Consider the following 19,547-nt stretch of genomic DNA (forward strand, 5'->3'; position numbering starts at 1 on the left):
AAGAAACAACCAGATTTTTAAAAATAGGCAAAAGTTTGAAGTGACTACTTACCAAAGAGGATCCAAGAATGACAAATAAGCACATGAAATGATATTCAACTTCATTAGATGTTAGGGAAATGGAAATTAAAACCATAGTGAGATATCATTACATACCTATTGGAACTGCTAAAATGACAAGATTGGTAATACCAAGTGCTGGTAAGGATGGAAAGCTCTTAGATCTCTCATATATTCCTGGTGGGGATACAAAATAGAACAGTCACTCTGGCAAAACATTTTGGCAATTTCTTATAAAGTTACACAAACCTTATGATTCAGCAGTCTCATTCCTGTGTATTTACCCTAGAGAAATGTTATAATCACACAAAAACCTGTACACACAAGTCTGTAGTAGACTTAATAATCACCCAAAACTGGAACAACCTAAACATCCTTAAATATCCTTGAATGGGTGGCTGGACAAGCAAGCTGTGATACATCTGTAAAAGAAAATAGATGAATATCAGAGGCATTATACTGAGTGAAATACGCCAGTCTCAAAAGCTTACATACTGTATGATTTCATTGATATGATCATATGGAAAAGGCAAAAGTGTAGTGATGGAGAAATAGATCATTGGCTTCCCTGGTGAAAGGAATATTTCCCAAGAGAGCAGCCTGAGGGGATTTTTCAGGGTGATGTAAATATTTGGCATCCTGACTGTGATGGTCACATAAATCCATATATCTGGTAAAACTTAAGAACTGTACACCAAAAAAATTACTGTGTATAAATTGAAGGAAGTTTGTGTTAAAAAATAATACTAAAATAAATATTTAAGAAAAAAGGGAGGACGCATGACTGGCTTGGTTGAAAAAGCATGCAATTCTTGTTCCCTGGGTCATGAGTTCAAGCCCCATATTAGATATCAGGGTTATTTAAATAAATATTTTTAAATAATACTAAAATAACCTATAATGAGGAAAAACTAGAACACAGAGTTTTTGACTTCTTGTTCTGTAGAACTTCCTACCTTTTGGGGCACTTGGGTGGCTCAGTCGGTTAAGTGTCTGCCTTTAGCTCAGGTCATGATCCCAGGGTCCTGGGATTGAGCCCTACATTGGTCTCCCAAATCAGCAGGGAGCCTGCTTCTCCCTCTCTGTCTGTCTGCCTCCCCCTCCTCCCGCTTGTGCTCTCTGTGTCAAATAATTAAAATCTTTAAGAAAAAAAATTTATATATAAAAAAGAATTTACTACCTTTTTCACTTAGTCAATTAGTCTCTTGATCCATTTATTTCTTCTTTTATTCAACCAGTGTTTATTTAAAATCTGCATATTCTGGTCTCTGAGGGGGAATAGAGGTGAATGTGATATTATCTTCACCTCATGGAGCTTGTAGACTGGCTGGGGAAACATAAGCATTTGAGTAATTCTAGCACAAGCTGACAGGAACATTCATAGAGTTGGACATATGTTCAGTTACAAATGGGAGTATGGCTAATAGTCTAAGAAAGTTGGGGGCACCTTCTCAGAACGACAGAATGATCTGGCACTTCAGGGATTATTAGTCGGAATTTATCAGAACATTCTAGATAGAGAGGAGAGACTCACATTAGCTAAGAGTTCACCCATAAAGAGTGGTTTGTGCAAGGTTGTGAATTATGGTCAGTGGCTGTCAGAGATGGAGAGAGAAAAGGCCAGTACAGATACGCTGGGGTTGTCCCATGAAGGAATGGGTAGGTAATGTACTGAGCCAAGCACGGAATGCCATTTTTACCTTTATAATGAAATAGCTTTCATGTTACAATTATAATTTCTTAGCTGTGACCTTAGATATGGATTATACTAGATAGTCCCATGTGGTTGCTTCATGTTTCTTTCTCTCTGCCTCTTCTGTTCGTGTGTTTAATGTTTAAGCCATAGCAGCTGACAGATGAAAAGCAAGCACCCATTTCAGCTTATTCTGAACACAGCTCTGAGAAGTTTCTCCCAACACTTCCCTGCCTCTGTTGGGAGCACAAGGCGGCTTTGCTATGTTTCCCTAGTCCCCCATGCTGCCTAACTTGGCTTCTAACTCAGGAGTGGTGCTGGGAGAGACAGAAGGGCTGGCTTGTGCCTGATCTCCTTGACCCCGACAGGGGAAAGGAACAATGAGAGAATGGCATCTTCGATGAGCCCAGATGGTATCCTGCACCCTGCTTCTTGGGGTTGGTGCATTGGTCAGAGAGACTTCTTAGTCATGCCCTAGCTCTGTGTCCAGGTCTTCTCTTCTCTGGTGACACTATGGTTGCTGAGATAGCTAGTGCTTTCTACTTGCCAGAGAGGCAGGTGGGCTGGAATGAGCACACTCTCCACGCCCTGGGAGAGGGTTGAAAGGTCCTCGACCAGGGGTGGGGGTTGGGGGCAGAGGGGTGAAGAAGGCACCAGAGGCACTATATCCCTCCAGCTCTGTCTCCATGGGGACCATGTGTGCAATTTTTGTTTATCCTTTTGAGAAGCAGGGAGAAATGGTCTTTCAGATATTTACAGGCAAGCAAACTGGGAGAATAGAAATGTAGATCTCAATTTCAGGTTTTCCACCGAGAGGCTGTATTTCCAGGAAGCAACTAAAATTGTTGAAGTTCCTGATTCCTCATTGTAACATGAAACAGGATTAATAATTTATTCATTTTTCTTTCTAATTCCTTTATAGGATATTTATTGGGCATCTACTGGTTGCCCAGGGAATAAGAGGGAATAAGACCTGGTCTCTGCCCCCAAAGTCTGTATTCTAAAGACGGATGACCCAGCAGTTCCTGGATAGCTGAGAGCCTTGTAATATTTACACACAGGACATGTTAGAAACTCACAGGAGAGGTTACTTCTTTATATATGATATATTTGAAGTCAGTTGAAACTTAGATTTTTATAGCCCTTTTGTTTTGTGATTCATGTGTTTAAAAGGAAAATTATTCTCTGAAAAAACTTAAATCAAAAGAATTAGTAGATGTTAGATAATTGTTACTTTCCGTTCTCTGACATTCCTTTGTTATTCTCCCCGCCCCTCCCCCCCGCCATGTTGGAGAGCCCGTTCCTTAATCAGCCCCTTTCAGGCCATTTACCTCGTGTTCTGAATTTGCCAATTACTATTGAGCAAATTACCCTCAAAGGTGCCTTGAGCGATAAAATTTCATTCTCTGTTTCTTCCTGCAACACAGTTCGTGTAGCTGTTTCTCTCAGCTTCTAACATTCATAATCCTCTGGTAGCCTGGTTCCTGGATTCCTGGGATCCATCCCAAAGATTTGGGTTTAGAGGGTCTGCTGTGGGAGTCTGTGTTTTGTTAAGCACATCCGGACATGATTCTGATCCAGGTGGCCCATTCAGAAACACTGCTTTGAGGATCCCTGACCTCAGCTGGTGCTGGGATTACAGCACAGCACAGTTCCATCCTCTTAAGCATAAAACAGGAGCCTTGATGTTGGAGTCTGGAATTACCCTGTTGTGGAAAATGCATGGGCTCACAGGGCTGAGTGAGAACACGCAAGTAGGGCAAACATGTCTTTCTTTGCCTTCTTTCTTTCCCTTTTGTCTCTCAGCTTCTAACATTCATAATCCTCTGGTAGCCTGGTTCCTGGATTCCTGGGATCCATCCCAAAGATTTGGGTTTAGAGGGTCTGCTGTGGGAGTCTGTGTTTTGTTAAGCACATCCGGACATGATTCTGATCCAGGTGGCCCATTCAGAAACACTGCTTTGAGGATCCCTGACCTCAGCTGGTGCTGGGATTACAGCACAGCACAGTTCCATCCTCTTAAGCATAAAACAGGAGCCTTGATGTTGGAGTCTGGAATTACCCTGTTGTGGAAAATGCATGGGCTCACAGGGCTGAGTGAGAACACGCAAGTAGGGCAAACATGTCTTTCTTTGCCTTCTTTCTTTCCCTTTTGTCTCTCAAGACAAAATCACAATAAATCTTAACTCATTAGAAGTGCTTTCCAAGTCAAGATAACTTGCATGTGTCTAAAACCATGTTACTGGTTGGGGTGAGAGGGAGGGATTCATAAGTAGTATTAGAAATGGTTTGAAACCTGTAAGAATGTTCAGAGAAGAGAAACAAGATATGGCTATGAAACAAGTAAATGTTTACTCTCCGTAATTCCCAGAGTGAGAGAGGCATGTGGGCATTCACACATGCCATAGAAATGTGTGTTTCCTGTATATTCACTCTCTCACATTCAGTCCAGTGAAATGGAGGACTTTCCCATGTGTAGAAGACAGTGTTGTCAAAGCCTAGCATTATTTATAATCATTGGAGAACTTACATGTGTATGCACCACACATGCACACACACACATACACAGAAGGTCCTGGGTATTGGCCTTTTACAGTATTGTTCTGGTGACTCCAAAATGTAAGCAGGACTGCAAACCACTACACTAGGTCTGAGCTTCCCTAAATGTAACATTTATTATATGGCCATCTGGAGAGCTTGTTAAAACACACGTTCCATATTCTGACAAGCTCCCAGGTGCCACTGCTGGTCTGTGGGCCCCACTCCGATCAGCACTGTGCTATGCTAAGCTGTGGGGGATATACTGATGAATAGGACATGATCAGGACTGAGAAGTGCACAGTGGAGGGGAGAGACAGATAGATACACAGATTGTTATTATGCTTTAATGCGCTTAAAGCCACTGATTGTTTGACTTAAGTCTCCTGAAGAAAGTGCTACAGGAAGCAAAAGGAAGGCTACCTCCCTATTGAGGAGTGACCTTGGGCCACACAGAAGAGGCTCTGGTGAAACTCCCTCTCTGGTAGCAGTTGGATTTTCCCAGGAGGATGGTAGAAAAGGGGGCAGGGACCTGTCCTGTCCAATGTAGCAGTCACATCATCACAGGGAGTTGCTGAGCACTTGAAACATGCTGTCTGGATTGAGATGCGTTGTGTATGCAAAACACACACCAGGTTTCAAAGACATACTATGAATTCAAGGTTGGAAAATAACCCATTAATAATTTTTATATTGATTATATGATGAAATCATATTTTGGCTATTTGGGGTTAAATAAACTATGTTACAATTAATTTCACTCTTCTATTGACTTTGTAGGAACAATTATTTGTGACTCACATTGTATGTGCGTTGTACAGCCTTGTTCTAGGCTGGAGGGTCTGCTGGTGCCACAGGACAGAGGGTGGCTCTTGTGTACCGTGTGTGATATTGAGCATCCTCTGTCAGCCTGGCTCCCACACACCAGAGAACACCCAGTGTTAAACTGGTCCCTGTTCTTGTTTTGATGTAGGAATTTCCACTCCAGCCCAGTCCTGTCCCTTCTTTATGGGAGTCAGACTTCCAGATTATGCTGAAGCCATTGAATTCTCTCTTGCCCTGGCAGGGCTTAAACAAGGCAAAGCCAGCCAGTTTGGTTAACAACAGTGTGAAACCCCATGCTGCCATGTAATTCAGGATTCAAATGACTTTTAATTCCATTGTCTTCTGGAAATCATTTTTCTCGAGAATTTCCCTCATGAATTCTCCTTACCACCCTCAATATACACTCAGACACAAGCATGTGCATGTGCACACACACACACACACGTACACCCTGCATCCTCCAACCAAAAAACAATTAGGTGTCACTAAAAAAGCATTGGCTTGGTGCCATAAGAGTTGAGCTAGAGAATTAACTCGGTTATTTAGAAGCTGTTTGACCTTGGAGATCTTTCTTAACTTTCTTTTTTTCTGTGATACTTTGTTTTCCAGTGCTTTATATATTTGAAAAAAAATCCTAACAAATATAAGAAGTGTTTTTATTAGGTATTAGTTTTTTCATCAATGAGCTAACAAAGGTATTACTAGTAGAGTAAAATTTACAGTTCAGTGAACAAAAGAGCAACAATTAAGAGTACCCCAAGGGACTCCTGGGTGGCTCAGTCTTAAGTATCCAACTCCTGATTTCAGCTCAGGCCATGATCTCAGGGTGGTGAGGTCAGGCTCTACCCTCAGTATGGAGTCTGCTGGAGATCTTCTGTCTTTTTTTGCCCCTGCTTGTGCTCTATAAATTAATTAATTAATTAATTAGTAAGTAAATAAAATCTTTTAAAAAAAAAAGTACCCCAGAACGGCAAGGGCTGCAATGTAAAGTAATGAGTTTTTCTTCATTAGCAATTCTCAAACATAGACCATTTGGATGTATCATAGGGACACTATAATAAGTGAACCTGGATATAAACAGAAAGTTTTTGACATCTAGGCACCCTAGAAATTTCTAGAATCAAAATTTGGAGTACATATGCCACTATTTCTTGTCCTGGTGTCATCATCACCTGTTATTAATCCATCACTGCATTTTCTCACTGAGCCGAAATAAAGCCCAGCATTTCTTAACATACCCAGGGAGTCGTAAGTAATCAAATGGGTGTGGTGCACAAGGCAAAACTATTAATCTGCAGCCTAAACTTCGGGTTCTAGACACATAGAATATTGACTTATAAAGAGGTAGATATCAGAAGATAAAAGGATGGGGGAAGGAGCCTCCCAGATCTTGTGTATGAGCACAAAAACCTCCCATGCCAGGGGATGGGCATAGACTCACAGACCAGTAGTGGTAGGGAAAGGAATTTAGGGCACTCCCCCAGACTGAAACCTGAAGGTACAAGGGCACGTGTGTGAACCAGTGGCAGCTGGTGGTTTTAGAAGCACAAAAGGCAGAGTCGTGCCTGGACCTGGAAGGATCTTGCTGCTGTGGTGGGGTGCAGAACCCAGTAAGATGCGGTTTTTAGCAGCACAGACAGAAGTAGAGACGGTGTGGCCTGGAGAGCTCAGTGAAGAGCAGACAGTGATCTCTCTATCTGGGACAGAGGGTTGGATATAGTCACTTCTGCTCTGACTGTTGGAAGAGACATGGAAAGCCACCAGGGAAAGCCACTGGAGGACAAAAGCCCACCAAAACTGGTTTTCACTGAGCCCATCTCCCCCCCGCCCCCCTACCACCACGGGGTGCAGGGCAACTTGGCCCAAATAAGGTTGCCTAAGTAACAGTGCAACAGGCACTTACCCAGAAGACAGGCTAGAAGAACAAGAGGTTGACGGTCTCTATAAAGCAGGTTTCTCTTGCTTGGGTTGTGGTCAATTATATGTACTCTACATTGCCTCAACCACCCCTCAACAGAATGACTAAGAGGAGGAACCCCCAACAAAAGGAAGAACCAGAAAATGTGACCTCTGCCACAGAACTAATGAATATGGGTATAATCAAGATGTCAGAAATAGACTTCAGAATAACAATTACCAAGGTAATATCTAGGCTTGAGAAAAATATTAATGGCAATATGGCCATCTCTAAGGGCAGAAATGAGATCTAATCAGGCCAAATTTAAAAATGCTATGAATGAAATGCAGTCTAAGCTGGATACTCTGATTGTCAGGATAAACGAGGCAGAAGAACAAATCAGTGAGCCAGAGAATAAGATGATAGAAAAGAAGGAAAGAGAGGTGGCATGGGAAAAACAAACTAAAACCCAAGGAATCCAACTGAGAGAGATTAGTGACTCAAGGAAACATTCCAATATCAAAATTATTAGGATCTCTGAGGGGGTGGAGAGAGAGGTCTAGAAGGTACATTTTAGCAAATTGTAGCTGAGAACTTCCATGTCCAAGAGGTAGAGAGGACCTCTCCCAAGATCAATGAGAACAGACCAATGCCAAGACATATAAGAGTACACTTTGCTAATCTTTGATCCAAGGAAACATTCTTGAAAGCGGTGAGGGAGAAGAGATTTCTTACATAGAGAGGGAAGAACATCAGAAAATTGTTAGACCTGTCCAGGGTACTAAATGAGAGGAACATGTAGCCAAGCCCTACTTTATTCAGCAGGGCTTTCATTCAGAATGATGGGGTGACAAGGAGCTTCCAAGACTGGTAGAAACTGAAAGAATATGTGACCATGAAGCTGGCCCTTCAAGAAATATTAAGGGGGGTTCTACAAAAGGAGAAAGACTCAAGGGTGATACAGAAAAGAAATCAACAGAGACAATCTATAGAAACAAAGACTTCCCAGGCAACATGACGACAATAAAATTGTATTTATCAATAATCACTCTCAATATGAATAACCTAAATGCTCCCATGAAATGGAACAGATAAGAAGACATGACCTATCCATATGCTGTTTATAAGAGACTCATTTTGAACCTAAAGATACATCCAGACTGAAAGTGAAGGTATAGAGGACCATTTTTCATGCCAACAGACCTCAAAAGAAAGCTGGGGGAGCAATTCTCATATCAGACAAATTAGATTTTAAGCTAAAGACTGTAGTTAGAGATACAGAAGGACACAATATCATTCTTAAAGGGTCTATACAATAAGAGGATCTAACATAGATGTAAACATAGATGTTACATAGATGTAAACATCTATGCCCCCAATATGGGAGCAGCCAACTACATAAGCCAACTGTTACCAAAATAAAGAGATATATTAATAATAATATGCTAATATGCTAGGTGACATCAACACTCCACTCTTGGCAATAGGCAGATCATCTCAGCAGAAAATTAACAAAGAAAAGAGCTTTGAGACACTGGACCAGATGGACTTCAGAGATATATACAGAACATTCCACCCTAAAACAACAGAGTATTCATTCTTCTCATGTACACATGGAACTTTCTCCAGAATAGACCACATACTGGGTCACAAATCTGGTCTCAACCAATACCAAAAGATTGAGATTATTCCCTGCATATTCTCAGACCCCAGTGCTTTGAAACTGGAGTTCAATCACAAGAAAAAGTATGGGAGAAATTCAAACACTTGGAAGCTAAAGACCATCCTGCTCAAGAATGTTTGTGTCAACCATTAAGTCAAAGAAGAACTTAAAAATCATGGAAACCACTGAGAATGAAAACACACTGGTCCAAAATCTATGGGATATGGCCAAGGAGGTCCTATGGGGGGAAATACATAGACATCTGAAGCTCACTTAAAAGCCTAGAAAAATCCCAAGTACACAAACCATCTTTATACCTTAAAGAACTGGAGAATCAACAACAAATTTAAGCCTCACTCATGCACAAAAAGGGAAATAATTTAGATTAGAGCAGAGATCAATGAATTAGAAACCAAAAATATAGTAGAACACATCAACAAAACTAGAGGCTGGTTCTTTGAAAGAATTAATAAGATCAATAAACCACTGGCCAGACTTATCCAAAAGAAAAGAGAAAGGATCCAAACTGATAAAATTATGAATGGAAGGAGAGAGATCACAACTAACACCAAAGAAATAGAAATACTTATTAGAGATTATTATCAACAACTATATGCCAGTAAATTAAGCAATCTAGAAGAAATGGATGCATTATTGTAAACCTATAAACTACCAAGACTGAAACAGGAAGAAATTGACAAACTGAATAGAGCAATAACCAGTAATGAGATTGAGACAGTGATCAAGAACCTCCAAAAACCCCAAGAGTCCAGGGCCTGATGGATTCCCTGGGCAATTCTACTAAACAGTCAAAGAAGAAATAATATCTGTTCTCCTGAAACTGTTTCAAAAAATAGAAACAGATGGGAAACTTCCAAACTCATTCTATGAGCCAGTATTACCTTGATCCCAAAACCAGGCAAAGACCCCATCTAAAAGGAGCATTTCAGACCAAAATCCCTGATGAACATGGATGCCAAAATTCTCAACAAGATCCTAGCCAATAAGATCCAACAGTACATTAAAAGGATTATCCATCACGACTAGGTGGGATTTATCCCTGGGATGCAAGTGTGGTTCAACATTTGCAAATCAAGCAATGTAATAGGATAAATCAATAAGAGAAGAGAGAAGAACCACATGACCCTCTCAATTGATGCAGAAAAAGCATTTGACAAAATACAGCATCCTTTCCTCATTATAACTCTTCCAAGTATAGGGATCAAGGGAACATTCTTCAACTTCATAAAATCCATCTATGAAAAACCCACAGCGAATATCATTCTCAATGGGAAAAGCTTCCCCATTAAGATCAGGATGACAAGATCAGATGAAAAGGATGCCCAGTCTCCCACTATTGTTCAACATAGTGATGGAAGTCTTAGCAACAGCAATCAGTCAAGAAAAAGAAATAAAATGTATTCAAATTGGCAACTAAGAAGTCAAACTCTCTCTCTCTTTGGAGATGACATGACACTTTATGTGGAAAACCCAAAAGTCTTCACTCCCCAAATTACTGGAACTCATACAGTAACTCAATAATGTGGCAGGATACAAAATCAATGTACAGAAATCAGTACCTTTCCTACACACTAACAATGTAACTGTAGAAAGAGGAATTAGGGAATTGATTCCATTTACAATAGCACCAAAACCCGTAAGATTCCTTGGCATAAACCTAACCAAAGAGGTAAAGGATCTATACTCTAGAAAATACAGAACACTTACGAAAGAAATTGAAGAGGATGCAAAAAGATGGAAAAACATTCCATGCTCATGGATTAGAAGAATACACATTTTCAAAGTGCTGGACCAAACAATCCTAAAATTTGTAAGGAGCAAGAAAAGACTCTGAATCACCAAGGAAATGCTGAAAAAGAAAAACAAAGCTGGGGCATCACGTTGCCTGATTTCAAGCTATATTACAAAGCTGTGATCACCAAGACAGCATGGTACTGGCACAACAAAAGACATAGATCAATGGAACAGAATAGAGAGCCCAAATATGAACACTCCTCAACGTTATGGTCAACTAATCTTCTACAAATCAGGAAAAAATATCCAGTGGAAAAAAAGACAGTCTCTTCAATAAATGGTGCTAGGAAAATTAGACGACTTTATACAGAAGAATGAAACAAAGATAAACTCTAAATGCATGAGGGACCTCAATGTGAGACAGAAATCCATCAAAATCCCAGAGGAGAACATAGGCAGTAACCTCTTTGACATGAGCCACAGCAACGTCTTTCAAGACATGTCTCCAAAGGCATGGGGAACAAAAGTGAAAATGAACTTTTGGGACCTCATCAAGATAAAAACCCTTCTGCACAGCAAAGGAAACAGTCAACAAAACAAGGAGGCAACTCGTGGAAGGGAGAAGATATTTGCAAATTACGCTACAGATAAAGTGCTGATATCCAGGATCTAGAAAGAACTTCTCAAACTCAACTCCCCAAAAATCAGATAACCAAGTCAAAAATGGGGCAGAAGACATGAATAGACAATTCTCCAAAGAAGACATACAAATGGCTAACAGACAATGAAAAAATGATCAACATCATTAGCCATCAGAGAAATTCAAATGAAAACCACATTGAGATACCCCTTTACACCAGTTAGAATGGGAAAAATTGACAAGGCAAGAAACAATAAATGTTGGAGAAGTGTGGAGAAAGGGGAACCCTCTTACACTGTTTTTGGTACAGCCACTTTGGAAAACAGTATGGAGGTACCTTAGAAAGATAAAAATAGAGCTACCCTATGACCCAGAAATTGCACTACTGGGTATTTACCCCAACAATAAAGATGTAGTGAAAAGAAGGGCCCCATGCACCCCAGTGTTCATAGTAGCAATGTCTACTGTAGCCAAACTGTGGAAGGAGCTGAATGCCTTTCAACAGAAAAATGGATAAAGAAGATATTGTCCATATATACAACGGAATATTACGCAGCCATCAGAAAGAATGAATACTCAACATTTGCATCAACATGGATGGGATTGGAGGAGATTATGCTAAGTGAAATAAGTCAGCAGAGAATGTCAGTTATCATATGGTTTCCCTTATTTATGGAACACAAGGAATAGCATGGAGGAGATGAGGAGAAGGAAGTGAAAAATGAGGAGGTGGCAATCAGAGGGGGAGTTGAACCATGAGAGACTGTGGATTCCAGAAAACAAACTGAGGGTTTTAGAGGGGAGGGGCGTGGAGGAATGGATTAGCCCAGTGATGGGTATTAAGGAGGGCACGAATTGCATGGAGCACTGGCTTTTATACACAACCAATGAATCATAGAACACTACATCAAATCTAACACTGTACTGTATGGTGACTAACATTAATTAATTAATTATTTATTTTAAAATAAAAATTTTAAAGATTTTGCTTATTTACTTGACAGAGAGAGAAAATATAAGAAGGGAGAGTGGGAGAGGGAGAAACAGGCTTCCCATTGAACAAGGAGGCTGATGCATGTTTTGATCCCAGGACTCTGGGATCATGACCTGAACCAAAGGCAGACACTTAACGACTAGGCCACCCAGGTGCCCCACATAAGATAATAATTTAAAAATAATCATTTTATAATGAAATCCTCACATACCATCCTTGATGGTAAGGAATTTTGGTGTTCTAAAAATAATAAAATGAAGTTTTTAATGAGGGAGAGAACGCACAAGCACAACCCCGGGGGAACAGCAGGCAGAGGGAGAAGCAGGCTCTCTACTGAGCAAGGTGCCTGAGGTGGGACTCAATTCCAGGACCCTGGGATCATGACCTGAGCTGAAGGCAGATGCTTAACTGACTGAGCCACCCAGGCATCCCAGACTGATTTTTTTTGGTTCAAATACATAATGGTTGGGATCACTAGTTCTGGTGTCAGTATGCCTGTGTATCAATCCCAGCTCTGTCATTTTTTAGAAACTGTGGAACTCAGGCAAATCACTTAATTGTTATGTCTTAGTTTACTCATCTATTAAATGGGGATGGTAAAAATTTTAACTCCTTATGGCATTGTTGCCACAATTCAATCAGTTAATACGTGTAGATCCTGCAATACTGGAAGACATAGTGAGCATTCAAAAATATTAGTTCTTGTTTTCTCCATCGTCATCATTGTTGTCTTTATCATCATTGTCATCATTACAGTCATCTGTCATCATAATTGTCACCATTATCATCAGTATCATCATTATCGTCGTCATCATTGTCATCTGCATCATTCTCATTATTGCCACATTGGCATCATCTATGTCATTGTCACTGTTATCAGTGACAGAGGCTTATGGGAGCTAAATGACTTTTCAAAGTTTCCTGGAATCTGTTTGTTTGTTCTTATTTTCATCAGAGAGTTAATGTTATTATTCAAAATAAATAGCGCCTGAGTATTTCTCTAAGAGACCTAAGGAGCTGATTTGCTTTTCATTCATAATTTTAATGCACTTCTTCAAATTTTGACAAAATGCATATTACCTAAAGGGATGGAAGTTGACTGATTCATGGAAAGTTTTCTCTGAAGTAGTAAGAGGCAAGATGGCTAGGAGAATTTGAATATTTAGTAATCTCAAAGGTAAACCATTACCACAAGTCACAGTATCATTCAACATAACAAAAAAGTTTAGGTTTTTAATGTAAATCAATTCAATTAACTAGCATTTAACTAGTTTAGGAGACAAACAAAGATGACTAAGACTATATTCATGCTTCTAAGGAGGTGTGACCCTTTTGGAAAAGTTTGACAGAGAGAAATGCTGGATGTAAATGGATGTAAAGTTTGCCTTGCTGGTTGGGTGAAGTTTGAGACTACCTCCCTTGGCCTTATAGAACTCCTGGCAAAAATATAGTTCCTTAGGAAGAAAAGAAGGTGAAAGATGCCAAATTATCTCCTTCATTCTCTCTGTGCATATTTTCTGTACATGTTCTCAGATCTTCCTCTGCCAATGCAGACCCCAAGACAATGTTCACTTGGGAATATTCTGTTTCTTTCCCTGGTGTGGGATTCTTCTGAGAATGTTCTCTGCTTCGTGGAACTTCAGGGACTGCCTGACACCTAAAGTTTCATGTACACCTTGACCCACTACAAAAAAGAATGAATCAAAGACCACCTCTTTCACTATATGAGAGCTTTAGCTCAGCATCTGCTACGTGGGAAGGCATGAAGACTGGATACACTAGGGAGACGTTCACACTGTTGGGTCCCCCCCAAAATGGGTACCCCAATAATGGGTCCGTGATTAAAGGAGCGAGATTGATACAAAGTGAAATTCAAGCAAAGCTTTATTTCACGCCAAGCATCAAGAATCAAACCAACTGTCCAACAGACTAGTCGGGGCCACCCCTTACAGAGAGGAGACCCCTCCCTGCTTTCCAGACTAACTTTTATAGAGCAAAGGCCATGTGGTTGGGCCTGGCCCCACACAGTTGGCCAATTAAATTGTAACACACAGAGAAAGCTGCACAGTCATGCTAGGTGACCAATTGAATTACCCTAGTAGACATTTGAACCAGCCTATCACCTTGTTCAGAATTGGCACCCAAAAGGTACCCAAAGGGCGGGGCCCATACTCCTTGGTAGCTAGGAGACAGTATGCGCCCCCACTGATTGAATACCTCCACCTGGCCTGATCCACCCTTGTATTTGGATTTTGTTACCTGGGACTGGTTTCTGGGACTTGTTTTTAAGTAAGTTCCCCTTGGGGGGGTGGTAAGGTCAATTTAAGTTTTACAACAAAATGGCAGTTCAACCGGGGTGAGGCCACTCTGGCTGAATAGGCCCTTACAGCACCATCCCTAAATTGTCTTTCAGTGCTAGAGCTAGTTCCAGCAGGGTCAGATATTTCTAAAGTTACTGAGTAGATCCCTCTATTTGCTTGTAGGGAACAAAGCTTTTGACTTTTAACTCTTTTAAGTGGAGCAGTGAATACACCAGCTCTTTGAGACACACTAGGAAGACATCTGACATTTAGAAATACATTAATCATCGGGGTAATGATTGACTCTCAACCACTGGGGAAATCACTCTCTAATTTTCTTACAGAGGTATCCAAATGAGTTCTTCATTCAATCTGGTCTTTCTAGTTTTTCATTTGAAAACATTTCAAAGGAAAGGATAGAAAATAAAAGTTCAGAATATGGATTAGTCAAAGTTAATCCATTAACATGTGATTATATAGTGCTTTCCATGAGCTTTGCCTACCTAAAAGACCATGTGTAGTTTTTACTCCCTTTCCAGGCATTCCCTTCTCATGTACTATACTTCTCCACCTTAGCTGAACACAAAGGCTACTTCCTCCTTTAACTCCTTGGTTATTTGAGCTCAGACGTGTTTTTGTTTTTGTCTTTTTCTTATCTGCACACCCAAAGTACTTTAAGAAATTAAACAGTGATATAATTTCAGAATATGACTTTCCTAATACAACCTGTAATATGACCTTTTGATTCTCCATAGTCAAACAGAACATTGCCTGTTATTATTTGAAGGTATGAGAGATGCCGAGTGTTAAATTTCCTTCTCTTTTCATAATAACAGAGGGATAACATTCATTAATCTCTTAAAATGTATCCAACAATGTGCTAAGCATTTTTCTTACATGATCTTATTTAATCATGACAGTTCTTGGAGACAGATGTTGAGGAGCTATGCTACTTAGTCAAGGGTGACCAACAAGAAGCAGGTTCAGGACTTGAACTCAGCCCATTCTAGCTTCAGAAGTCTTTCTCTGAAACATCATGCTATGCTCAAGAGATCTGGCCTTCTGTCATTTTATCATGCATCTGGTGTTTTTATTAAAAGCAAATGAAAAGGCCACAAGTGTTAGAAGCCTAGTTTGGGATTCAAGCGAAATGACAAGTATCTTTCAGTTTCATCTTTGAATGTCCATGACTATATCTGGCCTCATATCATGATAATGTCCAAAGCCCAAATTTGAGAACTTTCACAAATGTGAGGTTCTTGGTGTCCCCTTCTCACCTTTGACACCCATAGTCCCATGTCACCCTCAATCACTTTCATCTAGTGGTAAGGTCTACCTGCTAATTTACTCTCCCCATCCCCCACATTCTATGTTCTCACCAGGCAGTGGGTGCCATTATGCTTACTATCATGTCTCTGTGTTTTGAAAAATAAAAGCATTGAGACTTCTGAGTCCAGCTAAAGACTGCAAGCCCCCTGAATTTTAAGTGGATTTGAAAAATTCATTTTAGAGTTGCTTTCCTGTTAAATTGGACCTTTCGTTTCATGCTGGGCAGTAGCAAGCAGGGGTAGAGCCAAGAAGTAAGATGGGTTTGGCACAATAGCTCACTTGCTGTAGGCCAAGGTTTAGGTAGGTTTTGATTTTGTTTGGGGTGGCCTTGAATACACTTGGTTCTTTTTTTTCAAAGTGTCCAAATGTGAGAGTGAATAGGAAATAGACAGGGGAAAATGAGCCTGTTGTGGGGAGGTGGGGACAAGCAGATGTCTTCCTATGTGTACCTTTGATTTGTGGTGTAAGGAGCTTTCTGAGACGTTGGCTGGCAAGAAAGAAGCAGGTTGTCATGTCAACACTTGTGGTTTCCTCATATGTGTTTACTATAGCTTTTTGCTGGGTTTTAGTGCCTTATTCGAGGAGAAAATTACTCTGGCTTTTTGGGTCCAAGAGTATTCCTGGTGGCAGGCAATGGGCTGCCCTGCCCAGCCTGGGCTCCTAGCCTTCCTTTGTCCTCTCAGCCAGAAGCGGAAAGCCTGGCCACTCCTGGCTCTTTCTGCGAACGGAGACAAAGAGGAAAGCATGTGTAGGCTGTACGTACAGAATGGCGAACAAGCTGGTCTTGCTAACAGGTCAGGAAAGGTGGGGAGAGGGTCTGTCTCTTCTCCAGAGAGGTAGGGAGGAACAAAATTACAGATAGAGATGGGGAATGAGTGGCTCCTGTGGCAGCTTGTTTTGTTTGGCTTTTTGGTGTTTGAACTGCACCCTGTTTTGATTTAAAATAGCTGTTCATTTTTTTAAGATGTTATTTGTTTGAGAGAGAAAGAAAGTGAGAGAGAGCAAGTGCACATGATCCGGGGAGGAGCAGAGGGAAAGAGACAAGCCAGCTCTGCACTGAGCACAGTGTGGGGTTTGATCGCACAACCCTGAGATCATGACCTCAGCCAAAAGCGAGAGTGGGACACTTAACCAACTGAGTCACCCAGATGCCCCTAGCTGTCCTTTTTCTTCTTCTTTTTTTTTTTTAGATCAGGAAATCTCACCTTAAAAAAATAAGGACAGTGGATTTATAAAACACAGAATGTCTTATTCCTGCATGTCAACAATAAATGGACCCTGAGCAGCCGCTTCTCTTTCAAGAGTCTGTGTTGGCCATTTTGCTGCAGTCACCAGCGCTCCTCAGTGACCCTTGACACCGAGGCCGTGCGCCAGCTGCCATCTGTCATATTCATCCAGCTCATTTTATTCCTACACATGATTTGTCTGGCTCCTTGAGCATTTGATTTTATTAGGCTTCTTGTAAAAAGCTTTCCGTTCTATAGCAAGATGTCTGGGCTTTGTCCCAGGGCCTTCAGAACTGTTTGGAAGCCAGGAGAGATGAGCTCAGGTTTGGGTTTTAGAGATGACTCTGGCTCCTTGCCTCGAGCCTGTCCGGTTTCCAGTCCGTCACGCACATGCAAGCTAGTCGTGAGACAGACGCAACAGGGCCACGCGGATGAGAAGGTCTCATCCCAGGCAAGCAGCAGGGCTTGTGGAGAAAAGGGGAGAGACTCTGGAAGCACTTCAGGGCAGAATTGTCAGGGCTAGGAACCATCTGCGGTATATGGCATGTGGAGAGAAGTAAAATGAAGAGGCTTGCACTCGTGGTCAGGGGATACGAACGCGGATGGACGTGATCCGAGTAAAAATACCAACAAAAATAGACTGTGTTCAGCTCTGGACGCTCAGGAAGTCACAATGTAGCCCATAATAAATTCATTTCTTACCCAAATATGTTTCCTTGTTAAAGCAGCACCATCTGTATAAACGAATATGTGTAACAGCTGGCAACAGGTGATGTGATGAGCCCCCTCCGAGTCAGCAGTGACCCTTGTCTCGCTCACCGCTGTATTCCTGATACTGCGCAACCCCAGGACATTGTGTGCACACAGGAAGGATGCAGTGAAGCCACCAGTAAATTAATTAGTTAAAGATCAACAGAGATAATTTAAAGTGTACCCATGGTTTAAACTCAATTGTCACAAATTTTTGCTTAGTTAAGCCTTTTGCCTTTATCTCTGGTGCCCCTGAGCCCCCTCCACTGTAGCTTGTGACACCTGGGCACACCTGGGCACACATCCCAGGTTACAGTCGCTTGAGATACATATAGTAATGAACGTAGTTTTAGGTGATAACGAAGACCTCTCTGCTGTTAATACTAACATGATTCTTAAGTTTTAATTTTGGCCATTTACTATTTTTAAATACTGTTCAATTAAAACTATTTTAAAAGCCAATGTACATGCAGGTGTCTTCACAGAGACTTACCTGTACTTCTTCCTTAAGGAGCAAATAACTGAGTGGAGTGCCTTTCTGGGATGGCCCTGTTATCAGAATCAAAACCCATTTTATAGTCAAAGATTCAGCTACAGCTTCTGCTATCATGTTCCTAGGTTGCTTGAGGGGCTGTTCACCTGCTGAGATTTTCAGAAGATTTGACAAGTAATCATACAAGTTTTATAGATTTTATGCAGGTAATAGGTGAATACATTCTTGCTGTAAAAACCATAAAGGTGTATATAATATAAAAAGCAAAGGTCCCACTTCGATACTACCTCCTCAAGTCCTTTCTTTTCCTCCACAAGTAATCATAGCTAATTTTTAATGGGTTCCTTTAAAGCTTTCTACTATGCACAGAAGCGCCTGGGTGGTAGCTCAGTGGGATAGGCACCTGACTCTTGATTTAAGCTTAGGACATGATCTTGGGGTTATAGGATTGAGTCCTGAGTTGGGCTCTGTGCTCAGCGTAGAGTCTGCTTGAGATTCTTTCCCTCTGCTTTCCCCCTGATCTCTCTCTCTTTCAAATAGGTAGATAGATAGATAGATAGATAGATAGATAAAATCTTTCAAAAAAACAAAAAACAAAAAACAAAAAACCCCAAACCTTTTTTCTATGCACTATGGCACAAACCTATACATTTATAAAGACAAAGCTTCTTGGGGACTTGAGTTCTATCATGCTATCATATTGGCAAATAATTTGTCAAAGGTTACTTAAAAAGGACCAGGGATCTTAGAGAAATCAGCATGTGAATATGTTTCTATCTACTTCTTTTAATTGCAGCTAGCCCTCTGTAATATGTGCACCTTGCTTTCTTGAAATGTTCAGGGACATTTAGCTTGTTTCTGATTTTTCACTGCTGTGAACAATGCCACAATGAGCATCTTTGCCCTTGACTCTTTGGGAAAATATATTAGTATTTCTCTAAAAGACATTGCTTGCTTTAGAATTGGTGGTATAAGATATGCGCATTTAAAATTCTGATAGATATTTCCAATTTGTTCTTCCAAAAAACTATACCAGTTTACCCTTTTGCGAGTGGGATGTAAGATTAACTCTTTCCCCACTCCACTGCCTCATCTAGACATTGCCATTTTAAAAATTATTATAACTCGTGTGAACATGAATGAAATCTTGTTGTTTTAAACTGCATCGTTGCTTTCCTGTGAGGTAGAGCCTTGGGTGCTGATGAGAACTTTGTCACCATGTGCCCTTGTATCTAAGTGTTGCTCTCCTGTTTCAGATGCTCACTACCTCACCTGCAGGATCCAGGAATGTGCCGAGACCACTCGCAGTGGGCCTTTTGCCCGTTCCATTGACATCAGTTCCCTGGTTGTTCAGGATGAATATATCTTCATTCAGGTGAGTCCA

At 40.9% G+C, this 19,547-nt stretch overlaps 1 protein-coding gene and 1 long non-coding RNA gene across 3 annotated transcripts in view; one reads left to right on the forward strand and one right to left on the reverse strand.

Annotated features, from left to right (window-relative positions):
- The window catches only part of SORCS3 (sortilin related VPS10 domain containing receptor 3), a 587,951-nt gene that overhangs the window by 421,291 nt on the left and 147,113 nt on the right, over window positions 1–19,547 (forward strand). For both annotated transcript variants that reach the window (XM_082722548.1, XM_082722549.1), the window contains exon 7: window positions 19,420–19,538. In XM_082722548.1, coding sequence (XP_082578674.1) covers window positions 19,420–19,538 — 119 coding nt within the window. The remainder of the gene's footprint in view (window positions 1–19,419; window positions 19,539–19,547) is intronic.
- LOC309860407 lies at window positions 338–19,500 on the reverse strand. Its single transcript, XR_014309347.1, has 4 exons — window positions 19,436–19,500; window positions 18,164–18,219; window positions 1,241–1,387; window positions 338–482 (listed from the first exon to the last, which is right to left on the reverse strand). It is a non-coding gene; the product is annotated as an uncharacterized lncRNA (long non-coding RNA).

The sequence above is a fragment of the Mustela nivalis genome (genome assembly GCF_964662115.1).
Source record: "Mustela nivalis genome assembly, chromosome: 2".
Lineage (NCBI taxonomy): Eukaryota > Metazoa > Chordata > Mammalia > Carnivora > Mustelidae > Mustela > Mustela nivalis.